This window comes from Anguilla rostrata, chromosome 6 (assembly GCF_018555375.3).
Source record: "Anguilla rostrata isolate EN2019 chromosome 6, ASM1855537v3, whole genome shotgun sequence".
Lineage (NCBI taxonomy): Eukaryota > Metazoa > Chordata > Actinopteri > Anguilliformes > Anguillidae > Anguilla > Anguilla rostrata.
Window position 1 is genome coordinate 11120956 of NC_057938.1, and position 15605 is coordinate 11136560.

General features: G+C 43.3%; 1 protein-coding gene across 10 annotated transcripts in view; it reads left to right on the top strand.

Annotated features, from left to right (window-relative positions):
• LOC135256511 (lipoma-preferred partner homolog) overlaps positions 1–14546 on the top strand; it is a 126024-nt gene extending 111478 nt beyond the window's left edge. For 9 of the 10 annotated variants that reach the window (XM_064338341.1, XM_064338337.1, XM_064338338.1 and 6 more), the window contains 3 exons: positions 7947–8125; positions 8697–8817; positions 9386–14546. In XM_064338341.1, the coding sequence (XP_064194411.1) occupies positions 7947–8125; positions 8697–8817; positions 9386–9514 (429 nt within the window). In that variant the 3' untranslated portion in view covers positions 9515–14546. The remainder of the gene's footprint in view (positions 1–7946; positions 8126–8696; positions 8818–9385) is intronic. The other variant, XM_064338336.1, reaches the window with a different exon arrangement.
• The last annotated feature ends 1059 nt before the right edge of the window (positions 14547–15605 follow it).

Here is a 15605-nt window from a genome sequence, read left to right on the forward strand (position 1 = left end):
CCATACTGGGTTATGTCCGGTTACATTAGACATAGTTGTGTGATGTTCACAGAAGTTTGGTTTGCAGGCATCACCATTTGGAAGTCACGGGTGCCATAGACATAATAAACAAAAGAGAACGAGGTAGGCACAGTTGGCCACCGAGCAGCATTTTTTCAGGAAGCTCTCAGTCTGGAATTCAGTGAAGGTCACTTCAAGGCAAAACTCTCTGTTCCGGACACCTAGCCCCTCCCACAAAGGAGGCCTGCCAAGGGAGATATGACTGTGTATGGTCCCACTGAGGTTCTGCAGTATAACAGTAGCGGGATACGTATCATTCTTTCCAGATCATTCATTAACAGGGTGAGGTTTCATATCATGTGTCACAATCCCTCTGTGACCTTCTGCCCTTTCCCTGTGGAGTGAGACATGCAGGTTCATTGGCTTTGACCTCAGTGTCAGCGAAAGGCAGTTCCTTTCCGTGTTGAAGGAGGGCTTCTCGGTTTGTGTTCTGAACTTACCCTTCCACTCCCCCCCCCTCCCCACACTCCCCCCCCACCCCCCGCCCTCAGTCCCCAGGCTGCTCTGACGGACAGATCCCACTACAGCAACCATTCTTTGTCCTTGCCTGTTTCCTGGTTTCGTGCCCGGCCACAAGGCTGTTATCGCCACCTTCCTGAACGCAGGTGGATTAAGGAAAACCACACAGCTGCTCGGTAGATGAGCAGAGCAGGAAGTGGGTATTAATCTGGCTGATACGCCATAAGTATCAGGGAGCCATTGTTTTTGCTTCCTATTTAATGTAAAGTAAGGGCCCAAGGGGTGCCCCGTTCAGTCAGATGGCATTCATAGATATTGGCATCATTTGAGGAAGCAAGATAAATACGCTGGGTCTTCTTTCAACCAACCATACATATTTAAACAGATGACCATCGTGACTTCTATATTTGAAGCATGTCTGAATAGGACTGGTCAGGTCAAAGGCTGAATGTGTGTCGACCATACCTGTTTATGGTTGAATCCACTGCCCAGCTGGAATAAAGAAGAGTATGAACTGGAACCATCACTTTTAACTTTTTAATTGACATTCAGGTTGGGAGCAAAGGATGTCACTCTACAATAAGATAGGCTCATATATGTGAGACAGTGTATAGACATTGTGCAAGTATGCTGGTTTGAAATGTAATTTCTCTTAATTGACCCTTAAGAGACAGGGGCCTCCCAGTGTCATGTTATCAAAATGTGTGCGTGCCCTGTGGGAACGTTCAGGCGCGTGTGTCCTGTTTAACTCATACTGATGATTACGACGATGTATGTTGTTGTCATTAGTCTAGGCCCCTAGCATGGGATCATGAGATGTGGCATGTTTAGCCTCCTCTACCCAAATGGGATATAAGCTGTTTTTTTGGGCAGTTAAGTTTTGAACATCTTTCGTGTCCTCGCTGCAACTCTGAATGTGACGCGGCCGCAGTTACGGCTGTGTGTGCAGTCAGACAGATCGCTTAATTACCCACTTGAAATTTAAGCTTTCGCAGTTTAATTGAGCAGGTTGAGCTTCCCCGCAAGCCTGCGAGTGCCCATGATTTAAGCGTAGCCATCGTACCTGTTCGACCGAGGGGGCGTCCTCGCCTTACCGTGCGGCCTACTCTCTTTTTTTTTACCCCACACGCACTCAATCATTGGTAAACAAGCAACTACAATTCTTGCTCTGAGAGAGAATGTGCAGTTAATCCTTAACCTGAGCTTACCTCAATAAACACCCTGTTGTAAAAATCATGTATGATGGACTTTCGCTCTGTTCATCTCAGAGCTGTGGACATTAACCTTTGGAGATGTCTTTTCAGGACGATCCTGCTTAATGAGGTTGCTTTGACGTTGTCATTGCACACAGCCTTATAGTCACTTTCCAAAGTAGTAATTGCCGCCAGAATCAGTACAGTGTTGATATAAATGCCTATGGCAGGTCAGTTTTTGCAATTATATTAAAGATCCATTGCACATGAAACAGATGGTAAGAGATCAGACAAGGTAACAAGCATGCCACTGCATGGTCTGCATTTGCTATACATACATAGCTATGTATGGAAAAAAAAACTTTTTTAAATAATGTGTGCTTTGTGGCATTAAATGAGGGAAATGTAAGAGGCTTGTCTTTAAGTGAAGATGATGCAAGGTCTTAAGAGACCGCTTTCCCCAGGTGGGGAGTTAAGCTTGCCCACAGGGGAGGGAGGGAGAAAGAGAGGGAGAGAGAGAGAGGTAGTGATCTGATCTCTGCGTGCGCTGCGTTCACCTGAGCGGGCCGTGCGGAACTCTGTGAGGTAGGCGGATCACAGGGTGGCACGGGGACTGTGGGCGGGCGCAGCGCGGGCACAGCGAGGCCTCCGCGCCCTGCCAGGCTGACGCTCGGCGGTAGGGGGCAGCCAGGGGACCTCTCGCGTCACCGTGACGATACGGAAAATTGCCAGGCAGTCTCAGGAAACATGGGGGGGGGGGGGAGGCGGGGGGAGGCGGGGGCGCCTGTAACTGAAGACGCTTTAGGAAGCAGCAGGGAAGCTGGGACACTTGTTACGCCATCGTTTGATTATTAATGCCACCCAGACCCACTACTGGGGGCGTAGGGGGGCTTGAGGTCAAATGGGGCAGTTGCAAAGGGCTTGCACCAGGCAGTGATTTTGGCCACAAGGCACGTGATAGTAAACGTCTGTATAGATGAAACAAAATAAAATATAGCTGGTTTTATGTATATAGCTGGTTTTATGTGGTATCTCGTGGAAGATAATTCAGACGTTTAACATTTCTGGTAAAAGTTTTACGTCAGCATGATTTTAGCATTTTACGAAAAAAATCTTTTTCATTTCTATTTTGAACTAGCAAGCTATAGTTTCCTTTGATTTATAACGATAATAACTAAAAAATGAATGAATGAATGAAGCTTATTGCCCTTAATTTTTCTTATACGCAATGAGCACAACATAAAACATAAGAAAGATGCTGCATGCAGCACAAATTTATTGCAGTCGCTGTGCTGCCTCTCAGGTTTTAACAGTCACTAGCATTGCCCCACTGGTTTTGCTTCTAACTCATATCCAAGGGTCTAACTTTTAATAAAGTTATTGATGCACACATGAAATTATATTATTTATCAGTCAAGCGTACAGGCTTAGAAAATCTAGCATACCGGTAGACTGTGATGATATTAGATTTGTTGAATAGCCTTTTTTCTCCTATACGTGACCTTACATGATACGTCAATTTTGAGCTTGGGCGCGTTTGACATTGGGGTTTTTGCATGCCGCAACTGTGAATGCTAAAAGAAAATGCTTATTCGCTGTGGGCGTATGACTGTTTTATAAATCCTACATCCTAATGGACATCATTGTAAGCTAAATAACTAGCAGCTGTAGTATTCTCCTATAGGTCTATTATCTTATCAGCAGGGCAGCTACGTCTCAACAGCCAGGGAGGGCCCATGATGTGCTCGTTTGTTGCAGTGTATCGCGCCTGAGAAAGAAGATATGCTTGGATGTCGACTCGTGCTTTTATCCAGTGCGTCTTGATAGAGACCTCGCGCTGTGGACTTCGCACCGGAACTTGCTTATCTCCCAGACGGCCCTGATTCCGCCTGTAATATTTTGGGAATGTCTGGAATCAAGGTTGACGTTAGCAGATGCCGCCGGACCCCCGTCCGCACGCTCTTAGCTTTGAAGGCGGTGCTTCGTCCCTTTCGTCTGCACCGTGGAGTAGCTGCTCGGCGCACGGCTGGGGCACTGCGTAGCTTCCGCACTGTTTCCACTGAAAAGGGATTGGAAGCCACAGGTGCGAGGGCATCGCCGCTGCTTGCAGTCGGGAGGCACGAGCGCGCTCTCAGCTCGTGAGCCGTCTGCGCGCTCCCATATAAAACGTTCACTAGCGCCTTCGCTAGCTTGCCGAGGTGCGTACTGTATGTACAGAAGTGAATCAGTCGCGCGTGTCATTAGCGCCTGAATGCCTTTGCAAGTTTCGCCTTCTGCTCTCGGTACGGCACAGAGAACGGTTACAGGCGAGAGTGTAAACATCAACTGCCAGTCCTACTGGAAACAGGCATTGCGAACTGTTGTTAGTGCTGCTGTGTGGGCTAATGAACATTAACTTGTCTGAGCGACCGGGAAGCATGCTACTAGAAGCTATGCAGTAGGCTTTTGCACCATTTTAGTGACAGAACTTGCCTGCTATCTTGCTAAATTCCAACAGTGTCATTCATTTTCGAGGCTAATATTGAAAACGTTTTATAAGCTGTAAGAAATTTTAAAAAACCCCAAAAAAACATCAGTCTTTCAGGTGTACATATGGGTTGCAGATGGCAACAAGCCCATATTACACATAAACCCTTAAATGCAAATTTGTTCCCACCCCTGCTTACAGGTTAGGATGAGTTCTATTGGGGTTATATTGTGTTTGCTGTTCAGCGGTTACCAGTTTTTGTAGAAAGAAAAACTCAGCGTCCACAATTGGGTTATTATCGGTGACTGACTCGACTTGATTTTATGAGTCTCTGACTTTGGATACATCTGTTAATGGTTTACTGCGAAACAAATACTTTCAGCATTTTTATCACATGACAACATTACAGATGCATAGTAATCCAAAGTCAAACAGACCCGAAGGACTGAACCAAGAATCTGGCAAATCTTTTGCGTTTCGCTATTAAGCACCTCAGCGAGGCCTGGTGTCTAATGTGTGGGGTCAAATATGTTGTAAGAGATAAGGCTGCTCATTAATTCTGTGAGCTTCAACACTTGATTTCCAAAAACGCTACCCCACACGCCCCCTGCCCGTTCTTGGATTAAACCTTTTAAGTCACGTTAAGCTTCAGAAATAATTAGAGCCACTCGTGAGACGTCGCTGACTTTTGCATCGCAAAATGGCTTAAATTTGGATTACGGTTTACCTGAAGGCAAAGCCGCGGCATTTTATTCATGATAGCAGTCTTTGTGGATTTAACGGCCTTCCCCTCAGGAAATTAATATTGAACGGGTGTGCTTGATTCTTCACCTGGGTGCTTTGCTGACCCTGTAATTTGAATTTAAGAGTGAGGACACTGTGAATGGAGTGAATGGACTGATTAGATAATAAACGCAGTGAATGTGTTGCCCTTGCCTCATCCCTTATCTTTAAACAGGCATAGATAAATTAACATTTGGTTCAGGAGTAGACCCTAGAAATTTGGTGAAAGCTCTAAGTTTTTTTTTAACAAAAATTGATACAATTGAATGTAGATTCTCTGAAATCAGAATTAATCCACAATGTCATAAATATAGATAATAGTAGGACGTTCATACTGCCCTGTGCCATTAGAGGTTGAAATATGAAATTGACAAACGATACTATTTATTAGAAATGTAAATTTGTTTATGTCGCTGTTTTTCCCCTGCAGTTCCGAGACTGCAATAGGAGATGCAGAGACTGTGTCAAAAGAGGACATTGAGTACGGCTGTGCTTTCTCACTGGACCCCCCCCCTCCTCCGTGTTTTGTGTACAAGGGTTAAGTCACAGGCAGAGCATGGAATCTCCGCTGCCCGTAACAAACGGAACTCGGTGCTCTTTCGAAATGTAACAGCTCTGCACTTTGTCTGCATTGCTTCTTTTCTTTTTTTTTTTGGACTGACAGCTCTGTCAAACATCCTTTGGGCTTCATTGGCTGGAGAACACTGGGACCCTGGGAGAGAGAGAGAGAGAGGGAAGGGAGAGAGAAAGAGAGAATGGGAGAGAAAGAGAGGAGGGGGTTGTGAGAAGTCTGTTCTGTTGGAATTTGAAAGAGTCAACAGGAGCTAGGGGTGACTTGGGCTCGCTTTGCCTGACCTCAGAGCTAGGAAAAGGCAGCCTGACCTGAATTCGCTTCACCTTATCTGCCAAGACGTTTGTTTGGCCTCCTGGGCTAGTACTTAGAGAAGTATTTGAAGCGGTGGGGGGAAATATGTGTGCTGAAATACTGTACATCACATTTTCAGAGGAAGGAGGTAAACCCCAGACGTCCTTAGACGCATACAGCCCTCTAGTGGTCGTTTTCGTCATGGCACTTTTCTTTTTTATGTGGCTCATTTACAGTAAAGGGAGGAAATATACTGGCCTTTCCTGGGGATTTTTCTAAGCTGCCCTTGAAAGTTATTACCCAGCAGCATGTCCAAGTCCCGTAAATATACTGGCCTGACGTCAGTGCTGGACCTCTGTGAAACATTGTGAGCATGTTAGAAGGCGGGGCGATTTAGTTCTGCGTTATGTGATTTTTATTCGTCGATCGGAGACAAATACATTTGGTCTAGAATACTGTAACCAGGCACAAGAAGAAGAGAGAATGTTGAAAGGGCCTCTGGGAACCATATCAGTGAAATTTCATGCTTTAATACAATGATACAAGGGCTTAGTTTTGCCTCAAATGTCCTATGAAGATTGTGTTGTGGCATAGCAGTTAGAAACTGTTGTACCCTTAGGCATTGGAATGGAACTGAATTACAACAGTAAGATATTCATCTGTACAGGTATGTACCTGGAGAATATGAAAAAAAAGTATCAAATCTGATGCTGCCTGCCAAGCAAAATGAAATGAATCAATACGCAAATAACTTTTATTGAGCCCATTTATTCATATTTAGTTGCAGGTGTTTGATACTCCTGGTTGTTACAGTTTGAATTTAGCGTAAGCACACTGGAAATTAGCGGGCAAATTAGCCGCTGAAACTCCAGAGCTCCGATTGTCAAGCTCATTAAAAGCTTTGTTCAGAGTCCAGGATTCCGGCTTGGACTTTGTTTGTACACAACAATTCTCCAGGAATAGAACTTCACTCACTCGCAATAAGCCGGAAAGTCAATGAAAGCAAGCCTCGGTCGGTGGGAATTTTGTCAGGTTGTCACGTGCAGAAATGACCTAATATCAAATGAAAATAGAGGTGTGACGTCTGAGTGTATAATTTCCTTGCATTAGCGTTGCAGTCGTTTAGCAGACGCTGTTATCCAGGGCGACTGTCAGAACGAGCCGCGCGCTCGCGTAGTTCATTTTGACAGTCGCACCGGATAACAGCGTCTGCTAAATGACTGTAACGCTGATGTAAGTGCTGGCGCAGCGTGGCGCGAAATCTGTTCTCCCGGTGAACTCTGCCCGTTGAGCGCTTTGTGTCCGTGGGGAGGGTGAATGTCAGGGTGGACGGTCCCTGCAGAACTGGAGGGTAGGGGTAGGGGTGGGGGTGGGGTGGAGGTGGGGGTGGGGATGGGGGCTCGATCGCTGTCACAGTTGAAAGGGCTCTGAAGTGCTGTGTGGCTCCAGTGACCCGCGGCAGTGAAAACTGCTCAGAACCCGTCACAGGCGGAAGAGAACGGTGGCTGCTCCCTCAGCGTCCGAAGAGCTCAGTGAGCGATCGCCGCCTGCTCGCACTTTAGCGAGGAGTATGTCTTAAACGCAGGGAACCCCCCCCCCCCCCCCCTCACCCCTGTGCAGTCCAGACCGGGGCAAGATGTTGCAGTTGTCAGTCCTGCACTTGATAGCCTATTTCCCCGCAATTTAATCAGTGACGGGATTGCGGATAATGGATTTCGGTTGGCTTGCTGCCACCTAATTACCTCCCGTTGGTCCAGCGTGGGTCAGTCTGAAAGCAGAAGCCTTGTGTGGGTGCTCACTGCTCACAGTGTGAAGGGGCACGCCAGCAGGCTGTGTGCTGGGAAAACAGCCTTCCTGCTGCTCGGGAACCCCACTGTAGTTACTGTGTTTAGCTGTCACTCAAAGCATAGGTCAGCGCTCAAAGCTGTGGTCGAATGTGCTGTATGCAGACGTCCTCTGTAATTCAGTAATTTTATGCTGATGGTAAAAGTGCTTGTTCTGTTTTTGGGTGAACATACGATTTAAAAGTATAAAAAATGGATTTATGGTAAGTTGCATGCATTTTTATTTCTCCCTGTTTCCTGTGTGTGTGTGTGTGTGTGTGTGTGTGTGTCTACAGAACACCCTGGAGTCCTGCAGTGTGTGTGCTCAGCCCATAATGGAGCGCATCCTGAGAGCCACGGGGAAGGCCTATCACCCGCACTGCTTCAGCTGCGTGGTGTGTCACCGCAGCCTGGACGGAATCCCCTTCACCGTGGACGCAGCCAATCAGATCCACTGCATCGAGGACTTCCACAAGTGAGCGCCCCGCCCAAACGCACAATGCGCGCCCTCGCCCCAGCCTAGCCTTGGCTACCCCTCGCTCCTCTCTTATATCACATAGCTTCCGCTATATTGTTGTAGAATTACTGCAGTACTGTCATTTGGGCACTGTGACATCGCAACAAGGTTGGGGACTGCACAATTAGTTACAGCAAACTGCTCATTGTCTAGGTCTCTACTACTGCTACTAGTACTGTACTACCACTACTACTAATTCTGCTTTTTCTTATTCTTCTTCTTCATCATCTTCATCTTCTTCTTACGCTCAGGTGCATTCTGGTCTGTTCTCATTAACACAGACATGATCTAACTCGGCTGTACAGAGCCTGGTGTCCCCTTTATCACCGAAAGGTCATGTTTGGTTATTAATAGTGCCCGTTTTCACACCTTGTTTGGTAATCAAAGGTGATGCCTCTGGCCTAGTTTAGTTTCGTTTAGCATAAAGGCGTGCTGCTGCATAGGATGCGTGCGTGTGGGGGAGGTGGGGTGTGTGTGTCCAGGATCAGGCATGTTTGAGACGTCCCGTATGATCTATCGCCCCCTGCAGGAAGTTCGCCCCGCGCTGCTCGGTGTGTAAGGAGCCCATCATGCCCGCCCCGGGACAGGAGGAGACGGTGCGCATCGTGGCGCTGGACCGGGACTTCCACGTGCAGTGCTACCGCTGTGAGGTCAGTGAGGCACCAGAGTCATGTGACGAGGGTGACAGATGTGTTGTGTTCCTGTAGCGTAGCTGCAGTTAGAAAACATCACAGCTGTTTTGACGTGGCAGTGCCGCTGCTCGGTGTCAAAAGGGAATCATACCAGGAAACTATAGCAAGTAGAAAACTTTTACATTTATGTTTAAACATGGTAGAAATATAGCCTTAACGGATTGATTGACACATTCTTATCTTTTTTTTTCTTATCTGCTCACTCCCAATTAATTAATACCATGTCAGGTAGGTCTATTGCATGTCTATTTCACTGTCACGACATGACAGTGACCATTGAAGTGGTGTAGTGTTTAATGCACTGGGCCTTTAATCAGAAGCTTATGGGTTAAGTGGGGCCCTGTCATTGTACCACTGAGCGAGGTTTTTCACCTGCTTTTTTTCCGTTTCACTATACTGTACTGATGAATAATATGTGCTTGTGTGATAAATGCCTCTGTAAATCGCCATGGTTAAGGAGCTGCGCTGAGCATAAAGACCGGGCTTTGAGATGATCTGTGGCCTGTTTGCCCTGTGTGTCCTGCAGGACTGTGGCTCCCCTCTCTCAGAGGGGGACAACCAGGGCTGCTACCCTCTGGACAGCCATGTTCTCTGCAAGAACTGCAACACCCTCCGCATTCAGGCTCTGACCGCCAAGGCCACCACTGACCTCTGAGGGCGTCCTCTCTCACCCTCACCACACACACACACACACACACACACACGCACACACACACGCACATACACACACACATGCACGCATACACACACGCACACACTCACACAATCACACCAGCACTGCTCCATATGCCCAGCACACTCTCAGTTCCACATGCCCAGCACACTCTCTCACACTCATTGGTACTCTCAAAGCAAAACACACACGGACACGCACGTACAGAAATACAAACACAATGTTCTTCTATTGGTGAGATTTTTGGTTTTGTTAGTAGCTTGACTTGACTACCTAGTGTCTTCTAAATAGTCACTTCCTGTGCCATCTGCATAGCCCACTGTGCCTATTGTAGTGTACTGAGCTCCAGTGATGTGGCTACACAATTGGAGCCAAAATGGCTGCCTTCCTAACTGTATGTATGGCATTTTGTCCTCTCTGGTTAACTAAACAATGTATGACATTACATAATCAATAGTCACTACTCTACACTGGGAGTGACAGAACTCTTTTCAATCTAACCGCAGTGCACTTTTCTCGTAAGTCTTTAACTTTAACTTTATTGTTAAATTAATTTAAGCAGCCTGTTGTTTCCCATTCTTACACAACAGTTATTAGTGCAGCAGTCATTGCAATGATTGGAAAATGAACATTGGATGACAACTGAATAAAAATTGCTTGAATGTTGTCATCCTAAATAAAGAAGAGAACACAATGTGGTTAGATTGAATTTGGGCTTTATTTTTTTTGTTTTTATTTCGGTTGAAAAGGGACCCTGCACTTTGATTTTCGATGTTTCAGAAGTGCCTTTTAAAATAACAATTATTATGTTTATCATCTATAATATGTTTACTGTTTCTTTATTTGGTTAAACTCATACAAAAATTTTATATTTATATGTATCTGTATAATTGCTTTACACAAAGGGCTTTGAATAAAATGAAAATAGACGGAGTAATAAGAAATAAGGTACTCTCTTCCCTGGCAGCAATTTATGTTCCATTATGCAATTTAATTTTATGGAAATATATTAATAGGCATATGTGAAATGAGGAAAATGTTAACATTGTTAAAATAAGTAATATAAATTTAGGATGAAGCTTTAAGCAATTTATATATGTGTAATAACATTGCGGCAAATATGTAACTAAAAATCTTTTTTAAAGTATCAGATATGGGGTATAACTATGTATTGCTGTTTTACATCATGACATTTACTGTCTGAATAATACTAGTCCTGTAGTGCATAACATAATTAACATAATTTCTTACGCTTATACATGTGTAATTACAGTGGTAAATTGTTTAGTATTGACCTATATGAACCATTAATATTCCCAATATTACCATTGATAATACGCATTTGGAATTCAAAGTTAAGGATACAATACATGTTGTAATTTTCATGACAATACAATTAATATTTATCTGTTTTAAGGGTTTATTGATATATTTATAGATTGTTTATAGCATAGGGTAGTATTATGAATTCTGTTGGCTTTTGTGTTGAGTGAAGTCCCCTGTGCTGACCTTGTATACGACTTTCATAAAGAGCAGTGCTAATGTAGCAGCATTTCTTTCTCTGGAGAGAATCAGGCAATGAGATTATGAAAGGTTACCGCAAGTTTTCTACGCAGTTGGACTGTATCCAGTTTTGGCTTCTTCTTCGAGGTTCCTTTGAAAAAAATATTTTCTTGTTCTTGTAGGTATTCCGATATACAGTAGTCAATGCAGACGTGGCAATAATAATGTGTCCATAGAAATTCCCAAAGACACGCCAAAGATTATACTTGAAAAGTCTTTCGAATATGTATATATGCAATTCTCACCATATGAGTTAAGGGCATGTATACAGTTGTGTGTATATTGCAGTCATAGAGCATTGGTAGCTATGATTAGCTGCTCATTTACATCTGTATGGATGTTGAACATATTTTTAGAGCAACTGTCAAATCTGTGGAATCAAGTGGAAGCTGCAGTATAAGGCAACATATTCTGAAAAACATTTGAATCTTGGGACGGAGTTTGAATTGCTTTAGACTGCTTTTGAGCTCACACGTTTTTATTCCATTGCTTTTGTGTCTTTTTGCCATTCCTTAGGACACTCTTTTCTTTTTTTCAGTTAAAATGTATGATTAGTTGTCATCACACCATGTGGTGAAATTAGGGGGAAAATGCCTTTTAGCATACAGCACACCGCTGTTTGATTATCATTTGAGTTGTCATCCTTGTAGATGACCAGTAAATAGAACAGATACCGACAGTATTTTAAAGGTGAAATAGATTCCTTATAGTGTCTCTTTCTCCCGTCCCATGCCATTTGGATAATTAGGCCTCCCAAGAGTGAGCCGACCACCGAGACTGTCCGTAGCTCTGATATAGATAGTAATCAGTATATCAGCCTTTATTTCCTCAATAGAGGTGTGAGCATTTGTCACTGAAAGCAACCAAGGGTAATTACATTTATTTCCCCTGATGGCTCTGTAGTAAGTTATGAATGCTTTTTTCAGATATGCTTTTAAAAATGTTATTTCTAATTGTTTTTCAAAGATGTTGGCATTCAGTATGCAATTTTACAATCAATCGCATTGACACTTTATTAGAATGCTATGCAGATCTCATTTTGTCTACGGAAGTACGTATTCCATACAGATCAAAGTGCACATTTAGATTTTTCATTTCATTTCATTGTGCCAGTTCAATGAATAATATTATCCAGTACTAAAACATGTTACTTTATAAGGATTGGCCTTTTGGTTTGCATTTTAGAAGAGACATGTTTTCACTACCCTGGCCCTAAGGTGCTTAACAAAGTTTCTTCCAAAAAAAAAATGTAATTCACTTTCATTTATTAACAATTTTATTTGCATAACTGGTCATAATTGTAGTTATGTAAACTTATGTTGATGCTACTGTATGAATCAGATCCAATGAGATGGATAGCTTGTAAAAGTGGATACTGTAGGCGCCTACAGATTTGCTGCAGAGGGAGGACTGTAGTGCAGCTATTGAGTAGTATGACTCTCCTATTCTCCTATCACACCCTTCCTGTGGTTCGGACTCGTCCTGCGTAGAGCTGGGTGATCATACCTGTATTTGAGAGGGGAGTGCTGCCACTGTGGTGTCCCCAGCCGGTCCAGCAGCCTTGTTACAGCTAGCTGAGACCTCACAGACAGACTTGCAGTACTGCGCTTAAGAAGGCCTTTCACCCAGTCCAAACAGTCCACTGTGTACTCACCACACACGCCCAACAGCTAATCCCATGCACTGTAAGGTCTGTCATTTCCTCTGAAGTGCCGTCCATGTGTTGGTAGAAATGTGATGCACCCTGCAACTTTGTTTTGCCAATGTAAACAACTCATTGTGCCACATGCTAATATGAAGGTCCATGGCAGATCCTTCATATTGACTATGCTTTTCCTTAAGGTTGTTCAGACCACACAGAATTGACTATGCAAAACTGAACATGATTACATGTAATACACACAGACTATACTGCTTAGCATTCCTCCCACATCCTTTATTATTTGATCTGGCATTTCTTGAACGTCTAAAATCAAGTCATTGGGACATATTCATCGATTGAATTGATTTTGTTTACATTTATACTATGGTTTGCAATATTTCGGCTGCAGCACATACACATACAAAAGGTTTTCTTATTAATTTAAATGTGATAGCCAGGTATAAAAAGAGATTATGCAATGTTCTTGTTATATAACCATAGTATTATATGTTAGTTGTGTATCTACCTTGCTTTGTTGTATGTTACTTGTGAAATGTTATAAAGGTATTACAGTAAGGCTGCCAAATAGCAGTGTCCCTTTAGTCCTAAAAGATGCATCAGTGGATAATGTGGTCCCTGTTTACTCACTGTGAGTCGCAGAGAATATGTTTAGTTCCTATTGGGCAGCAGTTGGCTGCGCAGTTCAGTGTTATGCATCAGGCCCTGACAGCCATTTGCTGTATAAGGCAGAGTAAGAGGAAGTATATGTGCCACCTCCATGTCGCTAGAGCTCACTCATTTAACACAGAACATTATTTCAATACGGCGTGATGTTGCACCAATGAGGGTTAAATGTGAAATGCTGGTTTGGATTTAATCTACATAATCCATATAGCAGTTCCCTTTAGGTTTGGGACACATGTTTATTGAATCCAGGACGGGCTTTGGTGGTTCACTTGTGACATAATAATTATTGAGAAGATATGTACAATCGGTTTATTGTGTGGACTCCAGCAAGCACCTATCAAAATTATGAAGTTAAGGAGCTGTTGGCACTTTCTTTTCTTTCTCTTGTGTCACTGTTGCCTTTGATTCTCAATTTAGCATTGATCAACAGGTAATAGACCTATGCATTTTTTGGTTCATAATCATCTTTAGTTATCTGCCGTCCTACGTCCATTGTTCTTTGTGTTTGAGGGGACACAGACCATTAATGCCCTTGTCATGAATCCCTAAAAACAGTGAAGCCTTTCTATGATCTCTTTTATGAGGATACGAACACTTAACCAAGCCCTCGATGTTCTGTGACCATTGATAATGAGGCATTTTGTGAGCGACCCAGATGCTACTGAGCACGCTGTCAGAGCTGAGAGAAACGGGGTTCCGGATCAGCTCCACCAAGTATTTTCTGTACCATTCGTGACGAGTGCTGGTCAGATCTGGCTTGGCATGAGGTCGTGGGATGTTTATCTAACGCCGAAGATAAGCATTACAGACTTCCGAACAATTCCGGCCACTGTAGACCTTCCAAAGTGAAAATAATCTTGCTGGAGAAGATGTGTCTCTCAGACTCTTTTGCCTATATTTCAAGGCTGAGCTGTCTTAGATTGGGGAGTCTGTTGCTTTCTGGTGCTGGTTTTCTGACCAGCACTTGACGCACACTGAACAATTTTTAAAATCAAATCCTGAAGGTTATGCGTCAGGGATATTGTTTTGTAACTGTTCAATTTATTTTTTGTTTTTTTGTTTTTTTTATTTTATTTTATTTTATTTTTTCTCCCTGTAGTAAATAAAAAAAGCTTTAGAGGATATTTTGTGTTGTCTGTCATTTCTGTTTTTGGTACAGGCAGTTGAAATGTATGAAACAGTGAAAGTGAATTCAGAATTCAGTAGTTCAGTGACAGGTTAAGTGTTTAAATCAGTTCAAGCGTCTATGGACTCGGATCTTTTTGCTATGCAAATGCAATTTGTTCTTAATTTTGAATTGTTTCACATTTTTAATTTAGCCGTGATCTAAAGTGAAATAATAAATTTACTGCTTTTTGAAGTCCTGGATGAAGTGCCATGCTGTACTGTGAACATACAGAACAGCATTCCACTGAATCAAAGAAATGCCTCATACATTCATACTACAGTACAGTTTTCATGACATCTGTGTTCTGTTTGCTCCTCTCTGTTTTCATCAATGGCAGTCAGTCAACAATGGAAGAAATTTGCTCTTGGCCTGAGGTTGCATGATGTAAAATACTGATGCATCTTACAGGACAATGCCTGGTGTTCACATTTTCACACCAGAGAGTAATACCATAGTTAAAAGAGAAGGGGGAAATAAAACCATGGCAGATTTCACAGTTCATTATTAGCTGGAAGCCAAGCACTGTGAACTGCTACCCCAGTGTTGCCTTCAAAACTTTTCTGACATGAAAGCTCATGCTCATGTGTATTAGCCAATCAAATCATAACTAGCAATCAGTACTGCATAGCTATACTAAGTAAACCATCCACTCAAACACAGTTACCGTGTAACTGGCAGTCTAACAGCAACATAGAGTTCCCTAATTAATTTGGGTCCTAGCAACAAAAGAAAAAGATGAAGAAAAGAGCAAAACATTTCCCCTCCCCCACCACACTTGTCAGTATTGGCATCTGCCCAGGCTCTTCTCCCAGAAGGTACAGTGTTCATTGCTGCTCTATATTCAGTCGGGACACCTAACCTCATTCTATTTACAGGCAGAATGATAAAAATGACATTTTGCAGAAATTAGAGGGTACCCACGGGGAATGAACAGAAAAAGGAAACCCTGATGTAAAGTTACTTAAAGGGGAATTTGTAAAGGAAAGCAACAAAACAGCGTAAAATATTAACAA